Here is a 17,096-nt window from a genome sequence, read left to right as displayed (position 1 = left end):
TCTGTGAAGCTGATTTTTTTTTTAAAAAAAATGCACTCGAGCTGATCTGACCAGGTTTTCAAATAAAAAGGGGCGGAGTTTGATTAGCGTCATGTGTCTCCATTTTCAGAAAAGAGAGGTGGGGATACACTGGATTCAGAACAATAAGCATGTCTCTACCCTAAGATTCAGCTACCAATCCAGTTGACTTCTGTTGGTGGATTACGGAGGCAGCATTATCTTGTACTTTGCCTCTGGCAGCAAAACATCTCAAGCTGGCTCTGGTTCAGCTTACAAGGTGTCAAATTTGCATTCAGGCAGATGCATGGCAAAAACAGCATATATCTGACATGGAAGCTGCAACGCAGGGTTTTATGTACTATTCTGACTGCAATATTATTTATTTCAATCTTATTTCATGTATGAATTGTTTCCTATGAAAATTTTCAAGGCATTTTAACAGTAAATACATCAACACATATATAAAACAATGTCACATATAAATTCAATGTGTTTTTAAAATTAAAAATCATTATTTTTTATTTTTGGTACAAATCTGCCTATATTACAGTGTTATACTTAATATTATTTTTTAAATTTTATACTTTATTTTGTATTATCTTTTGTCTATTATCTTTGCAAAATCATGGAGGACTGGTGAAGTGCCCGATGACTGGAGGAGAGTTAATGTTGTCCCCATCTTCAATAAGGTCAAGAAGGAGGAACCGGGGAACTATAGACTAGTCAGCCTAACATCAATCCCTGGAAAAACTCTGGAGCAGATTATAAAGCAGTCAATTTGTAAGCACCTTGAAAGCAATGCAGTGATTACTAGGAGCCAACATAGATTTATGAAGAACAAATCCTGCCAAACTAATCTCATTTCATTTTTGATCGGGTAACCTCCCTTGAAGACTGTGGGAATGCTGTGGACATAATATATCTCGACTTCAGCAAAGCTTTTGACCAAGTGCCCCATGATATTCTGATTAGCAAGCTAGCTAAATGTGGGCTGGAGGGAACAACAATCAGGTAGATCCATAGTTGACTCCAGGATCATACTCAAAGAGTGCTTATCAATAGTTCCTTCTCAAACTGGGCGGGTTCAAAGATTGCGGCGGCGGCTATCAGATTCTGAACCTCCACAAACATGTCCAAGCAACAACCTGCTGAAAAATTTACAAATCCAGAAACGCCTGGTTATGTTGGATTTGCAAACCTTCCAAACCAGGTTCATCGGAAGTCTGTGAAAAAAGGCTTTGAGTTCACCCTTATGGTGGTTGGTGAATCTGGCTTGGGAAAATCTACTCTAATAAACAGTCTGTTCTTAACAGATCTATATCCAGAAAGAATAATCCCAGGAGCAGCTGAGAAAATTGAAAGGACTGTACAGATTGAAGCTTCAACAGTTGAAATTGAGGAAAGGGGTGTAAAGCTCTGTCTAACCGTGGTAGATACACCAGGTTATGGTGATGCCATCAATTGTCGAGATTGTTTCAGGACCATTATATCCTATATTGATGAGCAGTTTGAGCGCTATCTTCATGATGAGAGTGGTTTGAACAGACGGCATATTATAGATAATAGAGTTCACTGCTGCTTCTATTTCATTTCACCGTTTGGCCATGGGCCCGGTTCAAAGTGCTGGTTTTGACCTATTTCCTTACACGGCATAGGACCACAATACCTATTGGAACGCGCCTCCCCCGTTATGAACCTGCCCGTACACTACGTTCATCATCAAAGACCCTCCTTCGAGTTCCTACTCATAGGGAAGCTCGGAGGATGGCAACGCGGAAAAGGGCCTTTTCTGTGGTGGCCCCCGAACTGTGGAATGATCTCCCAGAGGAAATACGCCTGGAGCCATCGTTAATATCTTTTCGGTGCCAGGTTAAAACTTTTCTTTTCACCCAGGCTTTTAAATTAATTATGTTTAGTATACGCTGACATTGTTTTAATTTTTAATAATTTTTAACTTTTTCATATGTTTTATATTGATACATGTCTTGTACGTTGCTATTTCTTGTCTTGTGAACCGCCCAGAGAGCTTCAGCTATGGGGTGGTCTATAAGCTTAATGAAATAAATAAATAAATAAATAAATAAATAAATAAATAAATAAGTACGAGTGGGGTACCACAGGGTTTGGTCCTGGGCCCAGTGCTTTTCAACATTTTTATTAACGACTTGGATGAGGAGGTACGGAGCATGCTTATCAAATTTGCAGATTATATAAGATTGGGGAGCACAGCTAATACCATGGAAGACAGAAACAAAATTCAAAGGGACCTTGATAGGCTGGAGCACTGGGCTGAAAACAACAGAACGAATTTCAACAGGGATAAATGCAAAGTTCTACACTTAGGAAAAAGAAACCAAATGCACAGTTATAAGATGGGGGATACTTGGCTCAGCCATACGACATGTGAGAAGGATCTTGGACTTGTCATTGATCACAAGCTGAATATGAGCCAACAGCGTGATGTGGCTGCAAAGAAGGCAAATGCTATATTAGGCTGCATTAACAGAAGTATAGTTTCCAAATTGTGTGAAGTATTAGTTCCCCTCTATTCAGCATTGGTTAGGCCTCCTCTTGAGTACTGCATCCAGTTCTGGTCTCCACACTTCAAGAAGAATACAGATAAACTGAAACAAGTTCAGAGGAGGGCAACAAGGATGATCAGGGGACTGGAAACAAAGCTCTATGAGGAGAGACTGAAAGAACTGGGCATGTTTAGCCTGGAGAAGAGAAGACTGAGGGGAGATATGATAGCACTCTTCAAGTATATGAAAAGTTGTCACACACAGGAGGGCCGGGATCTCTTCTCAATCATCCCACGGAATAATGGGCTCAAGTTGCAGGAAGCTACATTTCAGTTGAACATCAGGAAAAACTTCCTAACTGTTAGAGCCATACGACAGTGGAACCAATTACCTAGAGAGGTAGTGGGCTCTCTGACACTGGAGGCATTCAAGAGGCAGCTGGACAGCCGTCTGTTGGGAATGCTTTGATTTGGATTGCTGCATTGAGCAGGGGGTTGGACTTGATGGCCTTATAGGCCCCTTCCAACTGTACTATTCTATGATTCTATGATTCTATTAGTAAGCTTTTGTAAAATGTATAAATTGTATACATTTAATAATGTATACATGCCATATATATATATATCTATATCAGTATAGTTTTTTAAAAAGTAAAACAAATAAATAAAACAGTGTCATATATAAAAACAATTCAAACAATGTCATATGTCAAAACAGTTTAAAACACAGATTCAATACAGATACAGACTGGGATAACATCTCCACTTAAAAGGGTTGTTGAATGAGGAAGGACTTCAATGGGTGTTGAGAAGACGATAAGAGACAGTGTCTGTCTGATACGTAATGGGAGGGAGTTCCAAATGGTAGGTGTCGCCATACTGAATACCTGATTCCTATATAATGGACCTCCTGAGGAGATGGTGTGTGTGTGTTATGTGCCTTCAAGTCGATTACGACTTGTGCTGACCCTGTGAATCAGTTACCTCCAATAGGATCTGTTATAAACCACCCTGTTCAGATCTTGTAAATTCAGGTCTGTGGCTTCCTTTATGGAATTAATCCATGTTCTGTTTGGCCTTCCTCTTTTTCTACTCCCTTCTGTTTTTCCCACCATTATTGTCTTTTCTAGTGAATAATGTATTTTCATTAAGTTTCCAAAGTATGATAACCTCAGTTTTATCATTTTACCTTCTAGTGATAGTTCTGATTTAATTTGTTCTAACACTCAATTATTTGTTTTTTTCACAATCGATGGTATGCACATTCTGTCCTCCAACACCACATTTCAAAGGAGTTGATTTTTCTCTTATCCACTTTTTTCACTGTCCAACTTTCACATCCATACATAGAGATTGGAAATACCATGGTCTGAATGATCCTGACTTTAGCATTCAGTGATACATCTTTGCATTTGAGGACCTTTCCTAGGTCTCTCACAGCTGCCCTCCCCAGTTCTAGCCTTCTTCTGATTTCTTGACTATTGTCTCCATTTTGGTTAATGACTGTGCCAAGGTATTGATAATCCTTGACAAGTTCAATGTCCTCATTGTCAATTTCAAAGTTACATAAATCTTGTTATCACTAGTCTTTTTGACATTCAGCTGTAGTCCTGCTTTTGAGCTTTCCTCTTTAACTTTCATCAGCATTCATATTTCAAATAATTACTGGTTTCTGCTAGCACTATGGTATAATCTGCATATCTTAAATTATTGATATTTCTCCCTCCAGTTTTCACACCCCCTTCATCTTGGTCCAATCCCGCTTTCCATATGAAATGTTCTGCATGTAGATTAAACAGATAGAGTGATAAAATGTCTCACACTGTCTCACGCTCTTTCTGATGGGAAACCAATTACAGTAGCCTCTTGTCCAGGCTATAGGTTGCACATCAGAACAATTAGATGCTGTGGTATCCCCATTTCTTTTAAAGCTTTTAAAGCATTCCATAGTTTTTCATGATCTACACAATCAAAGGATTTGCTGTAATCTAAAGGACAGGGTGGTTTTCTTCTGAAATTCCATGCTCCGTTCCATTCAACGTATGTTTGCGATATGATCTCTAATACCTCTTCCCTTCTAAATCCAGCTTGGACATCTGGCATTTCTCACTTCATATATGGTAGGAGCCTTTGTTGTAGAATCTTGAGCATTACTTTACTTGCATGGGATATTAAGGCAATAGTTTGATAATTACTGCATTCCCTGGGATCCCCTTTCTTTGGAATTGGAATGCATATTGAATACTTCCAGTCTGTGGGCCATTGTTTAGTTTTCCATATTTGTTGACAAATTTTTGTCAAAATTTGGACAGATTCAATCTCAGTCACTTGTAGCAACTCTATGGGTATGCCATTTGTTTCTGGTGATTTGTTTCTTCCAAGTATTTTAAGAGCAGCTTTCACCTCACTTTCTAAAACTTCTGGTTCTTAATTGTATGGTTCCTCCGTGAATTAAACTGTCATCCTTGCATCTCTTTTATAGAGTTCTTCAGTGGACTGGAGGATACCATCCATTACCTCTCCCATCAGATAGTATACTTCTGAATACCAGTTACTGGGAACCTTAGGAGGGGAGAGTGTTATTGCACTCAAAATCCTGCTTACAGGCTCCCCATGGGCATCTGGATGGCCACTGTGAGAACAGGATGCTGGACTAGTTGGGCTACTGGCCTGATCCAGCAGGCTCTTATGTTCTTATGAGGAAGGCCCTCTCCTGCAGAGCTCAGTGTTCAATTAGGTACATAGGGGTGAGTTGATCGTTTAGGCATCCTGATCCCAAGCCGTATATTATCAATTCAAAAGTGTGGAATCATTCATAAATTTGATACGATTATTTGAAAATGACTTCCAGAGAGGGTAGCTGTAGCAGTTTGTTACTGCAAAATATTGACTAACAAATATGTATGCCATAATAAATTTATTCCTCTTTGCACATTACTCATGTGTAAAGTTTAAGCATAATGAACAAGGGCTCAGGGGCCATACATATGTCCTCGCCCCCAAAGCTGTGCTGCCCTCTTGCCCCCACCTTTGCCATTCTCATGTTCAGGATAATGCCTTCCGCAGGGAGACTTCTTTACACGTGGAAGTCCCCTGTAAGAATTATAGCCCTAAATAGCAAGAGTTCTAAATCATGTGGAGAGGCTTCGTGGACACAAAAAGTTCCCCACTACAGACATCCTGAATATGGTGATGTCAAAGGGGGGGACGGGACAGGAAAACCAGCATAGCTGAAAGGGGCAGAGCTAAATGCACAGCCCTGATGTCCATTTCGCCATGCTTGCCATCTACACTTGAGTAATGTATAAAGAGGGCTTATGTTACAGATCCTAATGAGGAAATGTGGAGTAGTGGTTCCACGCAAAGCTTTGTTGGCTTTTGTTGGACAGGGTGGAAGGTCACGGGGGAGGTGTCTTTGTTTTTGCTACACCACCTCAAGACTGGCATAACTGAGAAACCTGTGATGAAGCCCTCAAGGGAGTCTCAGGGCTTTGGATCCAGCCAAAATGCTCAATTTCAGGGGTTTCCACACCCTATTGCTAAGTGGAAGAACCACCAGTTGGAGCTTACTGCCTGGGCCACAGTGGAGCACCAATGGTGCCCTTTACTGGCTGAGAAAAATCTGTGTTTCATCCTGACCTCTCATGCTATCCACCAGGGCAGATAGGTTATGACTTTAAGGTGCCACAACATGAGTTTTTAGTCTTTAATGTGCCACAAGACTTTTTGTTGTCTCTGGAAACACCACCTCTCCTTAATCACTGACAGAAAGTATTATCTCCACACATACAGATTTAACAAAAAGACTGAATCAGATTTAGAGCTTGTTGTTAATAAACACATACAGAGAGATGCATGCAGCTGATTGAGAGGTATATATTTTTAAATTCTGTTTCATGCGGTTCTGTCTTGCAACAGTTAGTGGGTGAAAACAAATTCAGGTTCCCCTCCCCTTCCCTATTCTCTACTGAAATGTTACTGCCATTTGGTAGGATGACTGCCAGGCAATAATTCTGTGTTGTAATGTGCATAAGCATAGGTGCTTAGACATTTATTATACAGCCACGAGAGTGGCTGTATACTATAGCTAGCGTGGATTTTTCACATTCCGCAATGTTAAATTGAAAACACCCCTCATGCCATTCTGATTCTTCCCATAAGCTCATTTCAAAACAAAACCTTACAAAACGTATAGTCGTGAACTCAGAAACGCTTGCTTAACAACCCTCTCAATTTTCATGGCGATACACAAAACGGTCAGACAGAATTGAGAGTTCAAAGTCTAAAAAGAGGGGGGGAACTCAAGAGACCTTTTGGACTTTTTTCTCTGAGAGTTCTCATAATCTGTTGAAATTCATTAAAAATCAGCCATGTTCACAGAGTACCTGTAATCCTAATACTGAGCTTGCCCCATACTCTGACCTTCATCTTCTGCAGTTTAAAAGTTTAAAAAATGCCTGGCTGATTTTTAATTAATTTAAGAAATTTTGGCTGGAAGCCTATGATAACGTGGGTCATGCTCAGTAAGAACCAACTGTCAGTGTTCTAAAAGCCTCACAGCTTCTGGGCTTGCCTAATCAGGGGGTCACACCCACACCAGACTTTGATTTCACTTGAGACAGTCATGGCTTCCCTCAGAGAATCCTGGGAAGTGTAGTTTGTGAAGGGTGCTGAGAGGAGACTGCTATTCCACTGACAGAGCTTCAGTGGCCAGATTGGTTTAACAGTCAGCCACTCTGAGTGAAGGTCTGTGAGGGGAACAAGGCATCTCCTAGCAACTCTCAGCACCCTTCACTAACTACACTTCCCAGGATTCTTTGAGAGAAGCCATGACTGTCCAAAGTGAAATAAAGGCCTGGTGTGGATGTGGCCAGGGACAGCTTTGGTTGAAATTTGGGTGGGAGGCTACATGTGCCTGCTGTAGAATAAAAAGGTGGGGAAAAGGCTGAAAAGCAATAATACTGTTCACAATGTTTTCCTTTTGCTCTCTGCTATCTTTCTGTCATCTTTTGAAGACTTTTCCTCTTTTTACAAGCCTTTTAAGTTGAGACCTATCCCAGTCTGCGTCTGTGTTAGAATTGCTTTTAATATGTTTTCTTTAATAATGTTTTAAACCCTTTTTTAAAAAAAAGATGTTTTTAAAGCTTTTAAAAAAATGTTTTTAACGTTGTTTTGTTTTAATGTATTTTAAGGTCTTTTTATGATGTTTTAAAGTGTTTTTATCATTTCTGTTTGCCGCCCTGGGCTACTGCTGGGAGGAAGGGCGGGATATAAATCAAATAATAAATAAATAAATAAAGGAAAGGGGCTTCCCTTCTGCCCAGTGCCCACCCACCCAATCGCCTCCCCTTCCCCTGCCCCTCTCCCAGGTCATTGTTGGACTACGACCTATGAGACCAGGGTTCAAATACCCACACAGCCATGAAGCTCACTGGGCGACCTTGGGCCAGCCACTGCCTCTCAGCCTCAGAGGAAGGCAATGGTAAACCACCTCTGAATACCGTTTACCATGAAAATCCTATTCATAGGGTCAACATAAGTCATGATTGACTTGAAGGCAGTCCATTTCCATTTTCAAACATGATTGCACAGAAATAAATCCCATTGAACTCAAAAAGAATGCAAACAATCAAACCCACCATCCTTTCTCCTCCCTCCTATTCCCTCCTTCTTGCCTCTTCCCTCCCCCTTCCTTTGCCCCTCCCTCCCCATCCCCAACCCCTTCTAATCCCCTCCTCCCCCTCCCCCCTCCTCCCCCTCCCCTTCCTCCTCCTCATGGTCAGTTTTACCTATCTTAAGCATGATTGCACGGAAGTAAATACCATTGAACTCTATAAGCCTGCAAATGATCAAACCTGCCCTCCCCTCCCCCTTCCTTTGCCCCTTCCAATATGGTCCTTCCCCCTCCCCTTCCTCCTCCCCCAGGGTCAGTTTTTCCTATCCTAACCATGATTGCATAGGAGTAAATCCCATTGAACTCAATAAGCATGGAAATGATCAGACCTGCTTTTTTCCCTCCTTCCCCTCTTCCCTACCTTCCTCCTCCCCTCCCCTCTTCCTTCTTCCTCCTCCTCTGCCCACTCCAGCCCTTCCTTCCTCCCCCCTGGTCAGTTTTACCTATCCTAAGCATGATTGCACAGCAGTAAATCACACTGAATTCAATAAACATGCAAATGATCAAACCTGTCCTTCTTCCCTCCCCGTCCTGCCTGCTCCCATCCCAGTCCTCCCCTCTGTGTTTTCTCCCCTCATCCCCTGTGGTCAGTTTCACCTATCCTAAGCATGATTGCAGGGGAGTAAATCCCACTGAACTCAATAAGCATGCAAATGATCAATCTATTCTCAGCAAACTTGGACAGGATCCCATTTCTTACCTCCCAGATTAAAAAGCAGGGAAATTCACTAATAGACAAAAAACCTTGCAGTGTAAAACATACCTATAGCCCACAGATATTTCTATCAAACTTTAAAAAGCAGGGAAATTGGGCAGCTATAGTGAATGCACCAGGGGAGCAGGAGACCTGACCTCCTCTCTGAGATATTGGACTGCCCTACAAATTTGTCAGAATGCAAACACAATTTGGGTTGGTCTTTCACAGTCCAATCCACTTGCTGGGCAGCTTGCAAGAATTTGGTAACATGTGCCTCTGAGCATATGGTGAGTGGTGGCAACACTTGCAATCAGCCCAAATAATAGAAAGAAGACATGTGCTGTGCTGATCTTGTTTTAGCAGGGAGGAATCAACATTATTAAGACAGTTGATATAGTTCAGATGGTCACTTCAAATATGTCTGATTTACTTTGCAATTTTAGTGAAGTTTCCTATAGGAAATCATTTTCTTTTGTTTCTATTTCTGTGAATATGTGAAATAGAGCAAAATTTGCACTAAAAAACCCTCCAAACAATTGTGGAATAATGGCACTGACTTCTGCAGAATAGTATCCAGTGGACCTCAGGAGTGTCTCAATTTGCACAAGATAAAACAGTGGGAGGTGAAATATATTCTAGCAAAATTCTACGTGTGCTCTATGTTTTTAATTGACCTTGCCCACCTTGCCTTAAATGAAGTGGTTTAAACATAGCAGGCTGAAAACATGCATCCTCTTTTTTCCCACAGCTGAGAGTTACTGCTGAAGTAGCAACATATTGTAATCAGTCTAATTTTACATCAAACTGCAGTTTCAGATTCAACTGGTGTGTGTGTGTACTGCCTTCAAGTCAATTCTGACTTATGGTGACCCTATGAATAGGGTTTTCATGAGACTGAGAGGCATTGACTGGCCCAAGGTCACCCAGTGAGCTTCATGGCGATGTGGGGATTCGAACCCTGGTCTCCCAGGTCTAGGTCCAAAATAGAAATAGAACATAACCTCCAATTTTAAACACAAAAGGCTGTCTGCACCATCATATGACATTGACAAATAAAAAGGCTTTGAAATTAATAAAATAATTTTGAAACAGATTTCTGGATGAATAATGAGAGAAATAAAATTTTCTAGTTTAGATTCTCTGTAGAAACATTTGTAACACAGGAAAGAAGCAAAGTAAGAAGAACACCAACAGACATACACAAATATAATTCTCTATCTTTGGAGATGGCAGGTGTTGCCACCACTCACCATATGCTCAGAGGCACATGTTACCAAATTCTTGCAAGCTACCAAGCAAGTGGATTGGACTGTGAAAGACCAACCCAAATTGTGTTTGCATTCTGACAAATTTGTAGGGCAGTCCAATATCTCAGAGAGGAGGTCAGGTCTCCTGCTCCCCTGGTGCATTCACTATAGCTGCCCAATTTCCCTGCTTTTTAAAGTTTGATAGAAATATCTGTGGGCTATAGGTATGTTTTAAAAGGCAAGGTTTTTCGCCTATTAGTGAATTTACTTAAGCTGCAGACTTTTGGAAATTCTAATAAATGAAACATTATTTGGTTACATTTGTTTTATTGTAACAGAAGAGGCTATAGGACTAAACTTGGTTAAAGCGGACTTTCAGTCAATAATGTCCACATAAACTATTTCTTAACAGCCCATAATGCAAAATGGAAGGCAAAGCTTCTAAAGGATTCTGTTGTTTTCCATTAAATTACTATTAACAGTGTTTCCAGAGAGGTCTTTGATAGACATTAAGTTCTTCTCCACCATTAGCAGATCTTCCATCACATTTCTCTCACATCCCCAAACATCTGCATTTGTACTTTAAATCCTGAAAGTTAAAACTCTGGATATGATAAAGCTACAGCAAGATACATCTATCTCTCCAGCTGAGGATTGCTGCCCTGGAGAACTGTCTCTCTGACCCTCAAAATTCCCTCATGCCCCTCCCCAGGTGATGCCCCTTCTACTCAGGTCACACCCCTCACTGGCCTTGAATTGTGATAATGCATCTTGCTTGCTTGGATGGATGGATGGATGGATGGATGGATGGATGGATGGATGGATCTGACATTTGCATAGCTGTAATGTAGCCTACTGTACAAAGGTAGGAATCACATCTGTTGCTCCCTCTCTACTTCTGTCTCTGCACCCCGCCCCCAGCATGGAGACCTTGGAAATTGCCCATGAGGGAATGAAGATTCCTCTGCCTCCCATTATAATAAATCATATATCTTGAAGCCCCCTTTAAACTTTTATTAAAACAAGGGCTGTATGCTTTAAGGGATTTCATCAGCAGATTGGTCAACTAAAGCTTTAGGCCCCAGTACTGCTCCTTTCACACCTCACACACATGTGCAGAGCAGATTGTGGAGGGGATTCTCTGTCAAGCAAAGCCACCCTCTCCCAACCCATGCTGTGTCTCTGATGAGCCAATAACCTGCATGTTACAACAGGGGTTACCAATGTGATGCCCGCAAAGAAGCATGCACCTGCAGAGGCCTTCCCTGCTGCCCACAGGGTGTCCTCCCCCTTCCATTCCCATCCCACTGAAATTAGGCTTCAAAGAATCATTCCATTGTACCAGTACAACAGATTGCAATGTATGTTTGGTTGTGATGTGTGTGTGGTGCCCATGACAGTTTCTCTGGTTTGCAAATGGGCCCAAAACGTGTGGCAATCCCTGCATTCCAACATAGCAAGGTCTTTGGGGGCTGACATGGAACAATCAGTCAGGCAGCTCCTCCCCATAACAGGGGCACATATTCAGCTGAGAATAGTCTGTGCACCAGTGGCTTGAGCAGAGGGCCATAGCTCAATGGCAGAACATTTGTTTTGCATGTAGAAGGTCTCAGGTTCAGTCCCCAGCATCTCCAGGGAGGGCTGGAAGTGACTCCTCAAATCCTGCAGAGTTGCTGTCAGTCAGTGTCAATAATACTGAGCTTGATGGACCTAGGTTTGACTCGGTATAAGGCAGCTTCCTATATTCCTAAGTGGGCTGCCAGATGGTTTTATCTGAAAGAACCTCAATAACTTTGCCTGACTGAATGGACAGTACCTAGTAGAACAGTGGCATAGCAGTGGCATGGAGGTGGGAGTAGAAATAAGAGTTCTGATTGGCTCCCATGAGAAGCCACTTGATAACATGCTTTGTGAGTACATCAACGTACATGAGGCAGCAAGGTTAGAACAGAATGAAAATGGAAATGGACCGCTTTCAAGTCAATCCTGACTTATGTTGACCCTATGAATAGGGTTTTCATGGTAAACGGCATTCAGAGGTGGTTTTACCATTGCCTTCTTCTGAGGATGAAAGGCAGTGACTGGCCCAAGGTCACCCAGTGAGCTTTATGGCTGTGTGGGGATTCGAACCCTGGTCTCCCAGATCGTAGTACAACATTCTAACCACTACACCATACTGGGTCTTGCTAGAACAGAATAGTGAAATTTAAAAACTCATTTAATTCATTTTAAATATTTTATATCACCTTTCTGTAAGCTACTAAGGTGGTGTACAACAGATCAAAACAATAAAAACAGCAACATCTTAAAAGCATAAACCAACAATAAAACATAATTAAAAACATTACAAATAACAGCACTTCTAAAAGTTATCTAAAAGGCCAAATTAAAAAGGATGTGCCTTGATAGGTTCTTCTAAAACCAGAGAGAGTGGGAACCAATCATAGCTCTGAAAATGCAAAGACTAAAGTCCACCATTGCTTTTTTCTTTTTCTTGTTCTTTTTGTAAAAAAAATAAATTTTGGCTTTACTGTGCTGCACTAATCAAGAATGAAAAATAAAATGTTAAAGCTGGTCTTTCCTTCTGACAATAAGAAAGTGCTTTGAGTTACGGTGTTTCTAGATGGGTGTCTATTATGAGATGGATGCTCTTTATGTATGCAAGTTTTTTGCAACATTCACATGACATTGTTGGCATCAAAAAGCCATCCCATATTCCCCCCCCCCCATTTCTCCAGATGTATATTTTCCAGGGGGAAACAGCTAAGTTATTTTTAAAAAGCCTGTTGCCAATATCCCTTCACAATATCTCAGCAACTCATTTAAAAAATTTAGGGGCCCTCCCCCCCGCCTGCCCAGTCTGAAAGCACCCTAGCTGTTGTTGTACTTCCTTCTTTTAAACACTCTCTCTCTCTCTCTCTCTTACTGAGATGTTAGAAGTATGCAAATATCTTCAAATATAATTCACTGATAGGCAAAAAAAACCCTTGCGATTTAAGAACGTATCTATAGCCAACACATATTTCTATCAAACTTTAAAAAGCAGGGAAATTGGGCACCTATAGTGAATGCACCACGGGAGCAGGAGACCAGACCTCGTCTCTGAGATATTGTACTGCCCTACAAATTGGTCAAAATGCAAACACAATTTGGGTTGGTCTTTCACAATTCAATCCACTTCCTGTGCAGCTTGGAATAATTTGGTAACATGTGCCTCTGAGCATATGGTGAGTGGTGGTAACACCTACAATCAGCCCAAAGAACAGAAACAAGACATGTGCTGTGCTGATCTTGTTTTTAGCAGGGAGGAACAATATTAAGACAGTTGATATAGTTCAGACAGTCATTTTAAATATGTTTGATATACTTTGCAATTTTAGTGAAGTTTCCTATAGTAAATCATTTTCTTTTGCTTCTGTTTCTGTGAAAATGTAAAGTAAAGGAACACTCTGCAACGCTAAAAAAAAAAGCTCCAGAAACAATTGTGGAATAATGGCACTGACTGTTCTGCAGAATAGTTTCCAATGGACATGTGGAGTGTCTCAGTTTGCACAAGATAAAACAGTGGGAGGTGAAATATATTCTAGCAAAATTCTAGGTGTGCTCTATAATTTTAATTGACCATGCCCACCTTTCCTTAAGTGGAGTAGTTTAAGCATAGCAGGCTGAAAACATGCATCTTGGGCAGGCCAATTTTTTTTTCAACAGCTAGAGTCATTGCTTAAGTAGCAACATATTGTAATCCGCCTGATTTTACATCAGACTGCAGTTGCAGATTCAACTGTTAATGCACCCAAAATAGAAATAGAGCATAACCTCCAGTTTGAAACAAAAAAGGCTATCTTCACCATCATATGACAGAAGGCAGAAGGAAAGGAGGGGATAGGGAGGAAGAGGAGGGTAGGTTTGGTTTGATTATTTGCATGCTTATTGAGTTCAGTAGAATTTACTCCTGTGCAATCATGCTTAGGATAGGTGAAACTGACCTGGGAAAGGGGCAGGGAGGGGGGAGGGGGGAGGGGGAAAGGAGGGGGAAGAAGAGGAAGAGATTGGGTGGGTGGGTGGGTGGGCACTGGGCAGAGGGAAAGCCCCTTTCCTTGCCAAAAGGAAAACATCGTTTACAGTATCATTACTTTTATTGTACAGCAGACACATGTAGTCTCCCACCCAAATTTAAACCAAAGCTGTCCCTGGTCACATCCACACCAGACATCTATTCCACCTTAAACAGTCATGGCTTCTCCCAAAGAATCCTGGGTAGTGTAGTTTGTGAAGGATGCTGAGAGTTGTCAGGAGAAGCCCTATTCTCCTCACAGAGCTACAACCTCCAGAAAAGGTGCTGACTGTTAAACCACTCTGGCGACTGGAGCTCTGCTAGGGCAAAAGGAGTTTCCTAACAACTCTCAGCACCCTTCACACACTACACTTCCCAGGTTATTTGGGGGAAGCCATGACTGTTTAAAGTGGAAAAAATGTCTGGCGTGGGTGTGGCCTCCTGATTAGCCAAACTATACAGCTGTTCGTCTGGCTTTTATAACACTGAGTTGATTCTTACTGAGCATGCCTGCACTATCATAGACTTTAATGTTAATTTTCTTAAATTAATTAAAAATCAGCCATGCATTTGTTTAATTTTTGAACTGCAGAAGATGAACATCAGAGGGGGGCGGGACAAGATGGCGGCAGGTATGCAGTCCGTTTACTGTTCTCCTAATTGTTTGTTTTAATTGTTCGAACAAGGGCCATAATACTAACTAGCCTGCTGGAAACCCACTCATTTGGCTATTCCCTCGGCTTTTCCCTTTTGGAATTTGTGCTTGCTAGTCAGCTTCTTATCTTCATAAGGGTGTAAATCTGCCATCCTTAATCACAGCGTCTGGGGAGCTGCCAGAGTTTTCATACTACTACAAGCAGAAGCAGAAGCCCAACGCTTGAAACTTCCCCTATCACTTTTTTAACAGCATACCCTCCCTGCTGCTTTTGTGAAATGGTTTTAACAAGGAAAAAGTGTAAAGAACTAGAGGGGAACCCCCAGTCAGATGAAGTGCTCCAGCTCGACCAGCAACTGAAGATTACTCAATTCTTTCCTCCCACGACACTGGATACTCACCTCCCTATAGAGGAATCGCAGACTCCATCTTGCCTACCCCCTCCGATTCTGGATTGCTCTCTAGATCATGTAAATGACATTTATGAACTGAAAGGAGACCCTTCCTCACAATCTCTTGCCAAGGAACTTGCACTTGCTGACCGTCATCTCTCCCCAGAACCCAAGCAGTCTGATTCAGAGCCGGCACAAGAGAGTTCACACCTTACAGACACAGAGCGTCCTGCTAGACTTTCTACAACCTCTTGTATGGGAGTAAACTTAAATAACACCTCTTTGACAGGTTGGACACTTCTGATTCTAGATGAACTAGAGTGTATTAAAATCTTTCTTTCTGAGTGCAACGCTCTCTTGAACACCCTGGCGTCAGCTGCCAAGACGTTACACCCCACCACGGCACCCTCAATTGGAGAAGTAGGCACTTGTTACTTTCAGAAGAAGAAATCTAAGGCGAAGTCCTCTTCCCTGCCCTCTCAACTTCGGGCAGGAAGGACCAAGCATCATCCTTCCCCCAAGCGCCGAAGGAACACTCTTCTAAAGAAATCAAAGAACGTTAAGAGCTTCAAATTACCTCCCTACAAGAGATTAAATTACAAGCCGCTCTTTGCCTTGCTGAAAGCTCCAAATGAAGAGCCTCCCCTTTCCTCCAGAGGGAAGCTCCTTCCAGTGAACTCTATGGAATCGGGGAGGGCAAAGGGGAAAGAACTTGTTGATTCCGCTACTAACACTCTGACTATATGTGCGGCCATCCAGTCTCTCCCCTTAACAGTGCGGGTCCCATCTTGCATCCCGGTTCCTTGCCCTAACCTCTGCATGCCTACGCAGAATGGTTTGACTCTTAGTCCTCCACCCAAAGGGCATTGGAACTTGATTTGGATTCAGAACAAAATGGCTTTTCTCAATTACCCCAAACCCCCTTGATACCATCCGCAACACCTCTCTAAACTTTGGTTCTGGGAAACCCTGAAGCCTTTTCTCCCAACCCAATTTTATTTATCTGACATTTTACACATTGATTTTCTTTTTAACAGTCTCAATATGGCGAGTGCAATTGTTACTTTTAAGAAATCTGCCACTGCAAAAATGGTATATGGCCTAAAGGAGCGCTTAGGAAATTCCGGCATCTACATTCGGAGATATTTTGAAAATATGGCCCCTCCCCAGCCCCTTTATCCTTCATCATCTACCTACATGAAGAGACCCACTTTACCTAACTCTGCGCCAAGTCCGTCAATCTACTCTCCATCTATTCCTCTCCCCACCAATCCATCAGAAATCCAAGTTTCATTAAACGCCTCTCCTGAAGACCCTCGAGAACCAGAAGACCTCCAGTTGTTGGAAGTTTTTGAAGACTTACCTAGAGAGGAGCAGCTGGCTATAATTCGCAGAGTGGACCGCCTTAGAATGGACCTGTCAGCGCTGCAAATTAACAACTCCATTCATTCTACACACAGAAGGGCAACAAGCCATCATGACCTCGCAGACGAGAAGCGGGAACCTTTTGACTGGATAGGGGCTCAATACCTCCAACCTCATGAACTTGGTTCCCATCAGCAATGAACGGAACCCCAGATGCACCCGTGCAAATTTTGCCTAACTGTGATCGTACCCCAAACTGCTGTGTCATGACTTCCCCTTTGTCAGTCTCGACACTTACCAAAGAGCCTAACTGACTTCATTCAGGGATCAAGTCTTTGTCTATTACAAATATCGAACACAGCTCTTCCCAGCTCACTTTACTATCCTGGAATGTGGCTGGGTAGGCCAACAAGTCTAAGGATCCTGAGTTCATTAGGCATATCCGAGGTTTTGATATTATTATTTTACAGGAAACTTGGAGTAAAGAGGAA

The 17,096-nt window shown here is 41.9% G+C and overlaps 1 protein-coding gene across 1 annotated transcript; it reads left to right on the top strand.

Annotated features, from left to right (window-relative positions):
* The first annotated feature begins 1,099 nt into the window (after positions 1–1,099).
* LOC133363664 (septin-2-like) lies at positions 1,100–15,074 on the top strand. The gene is made up of 3 exons (XM_061582938.1): positions 1,100–1,262; positions 1,314–1,613; positions 15,013–15,074. Exons 1-3 carry the CDS (start codon positions 1,130–1,132, stop codon positions 15,072–15,074), a joined length of 495 nt encoding a protein of 164 aa, XP_061438922.1. The 5' UTR covers positions 1,100–1,129.
* Positions 15,075–17,096: the final 2,022 nt, after the last annotated feature.

Source organism: Rhineura floridana, chromosome 9 (assembly GCF_030035675.1).
Source record: "Rhineura floridana isolate rRhiFlo1 chromosome 9, rRhiFlo1.hap2, whole genome shotgun sequence".
Classification (NCBI taxonomy): Eukaryota; Metazoa; Chordata; class Lepidosauria; order Squamata; family Rhineuridae; genus Rhineura; species Rhineura floridana.
The sequence above is the reverse complement of the archived record's forward strand: the minus strand, read 5'-3'. Positions and strand labels throughout refer to the sequence as shown.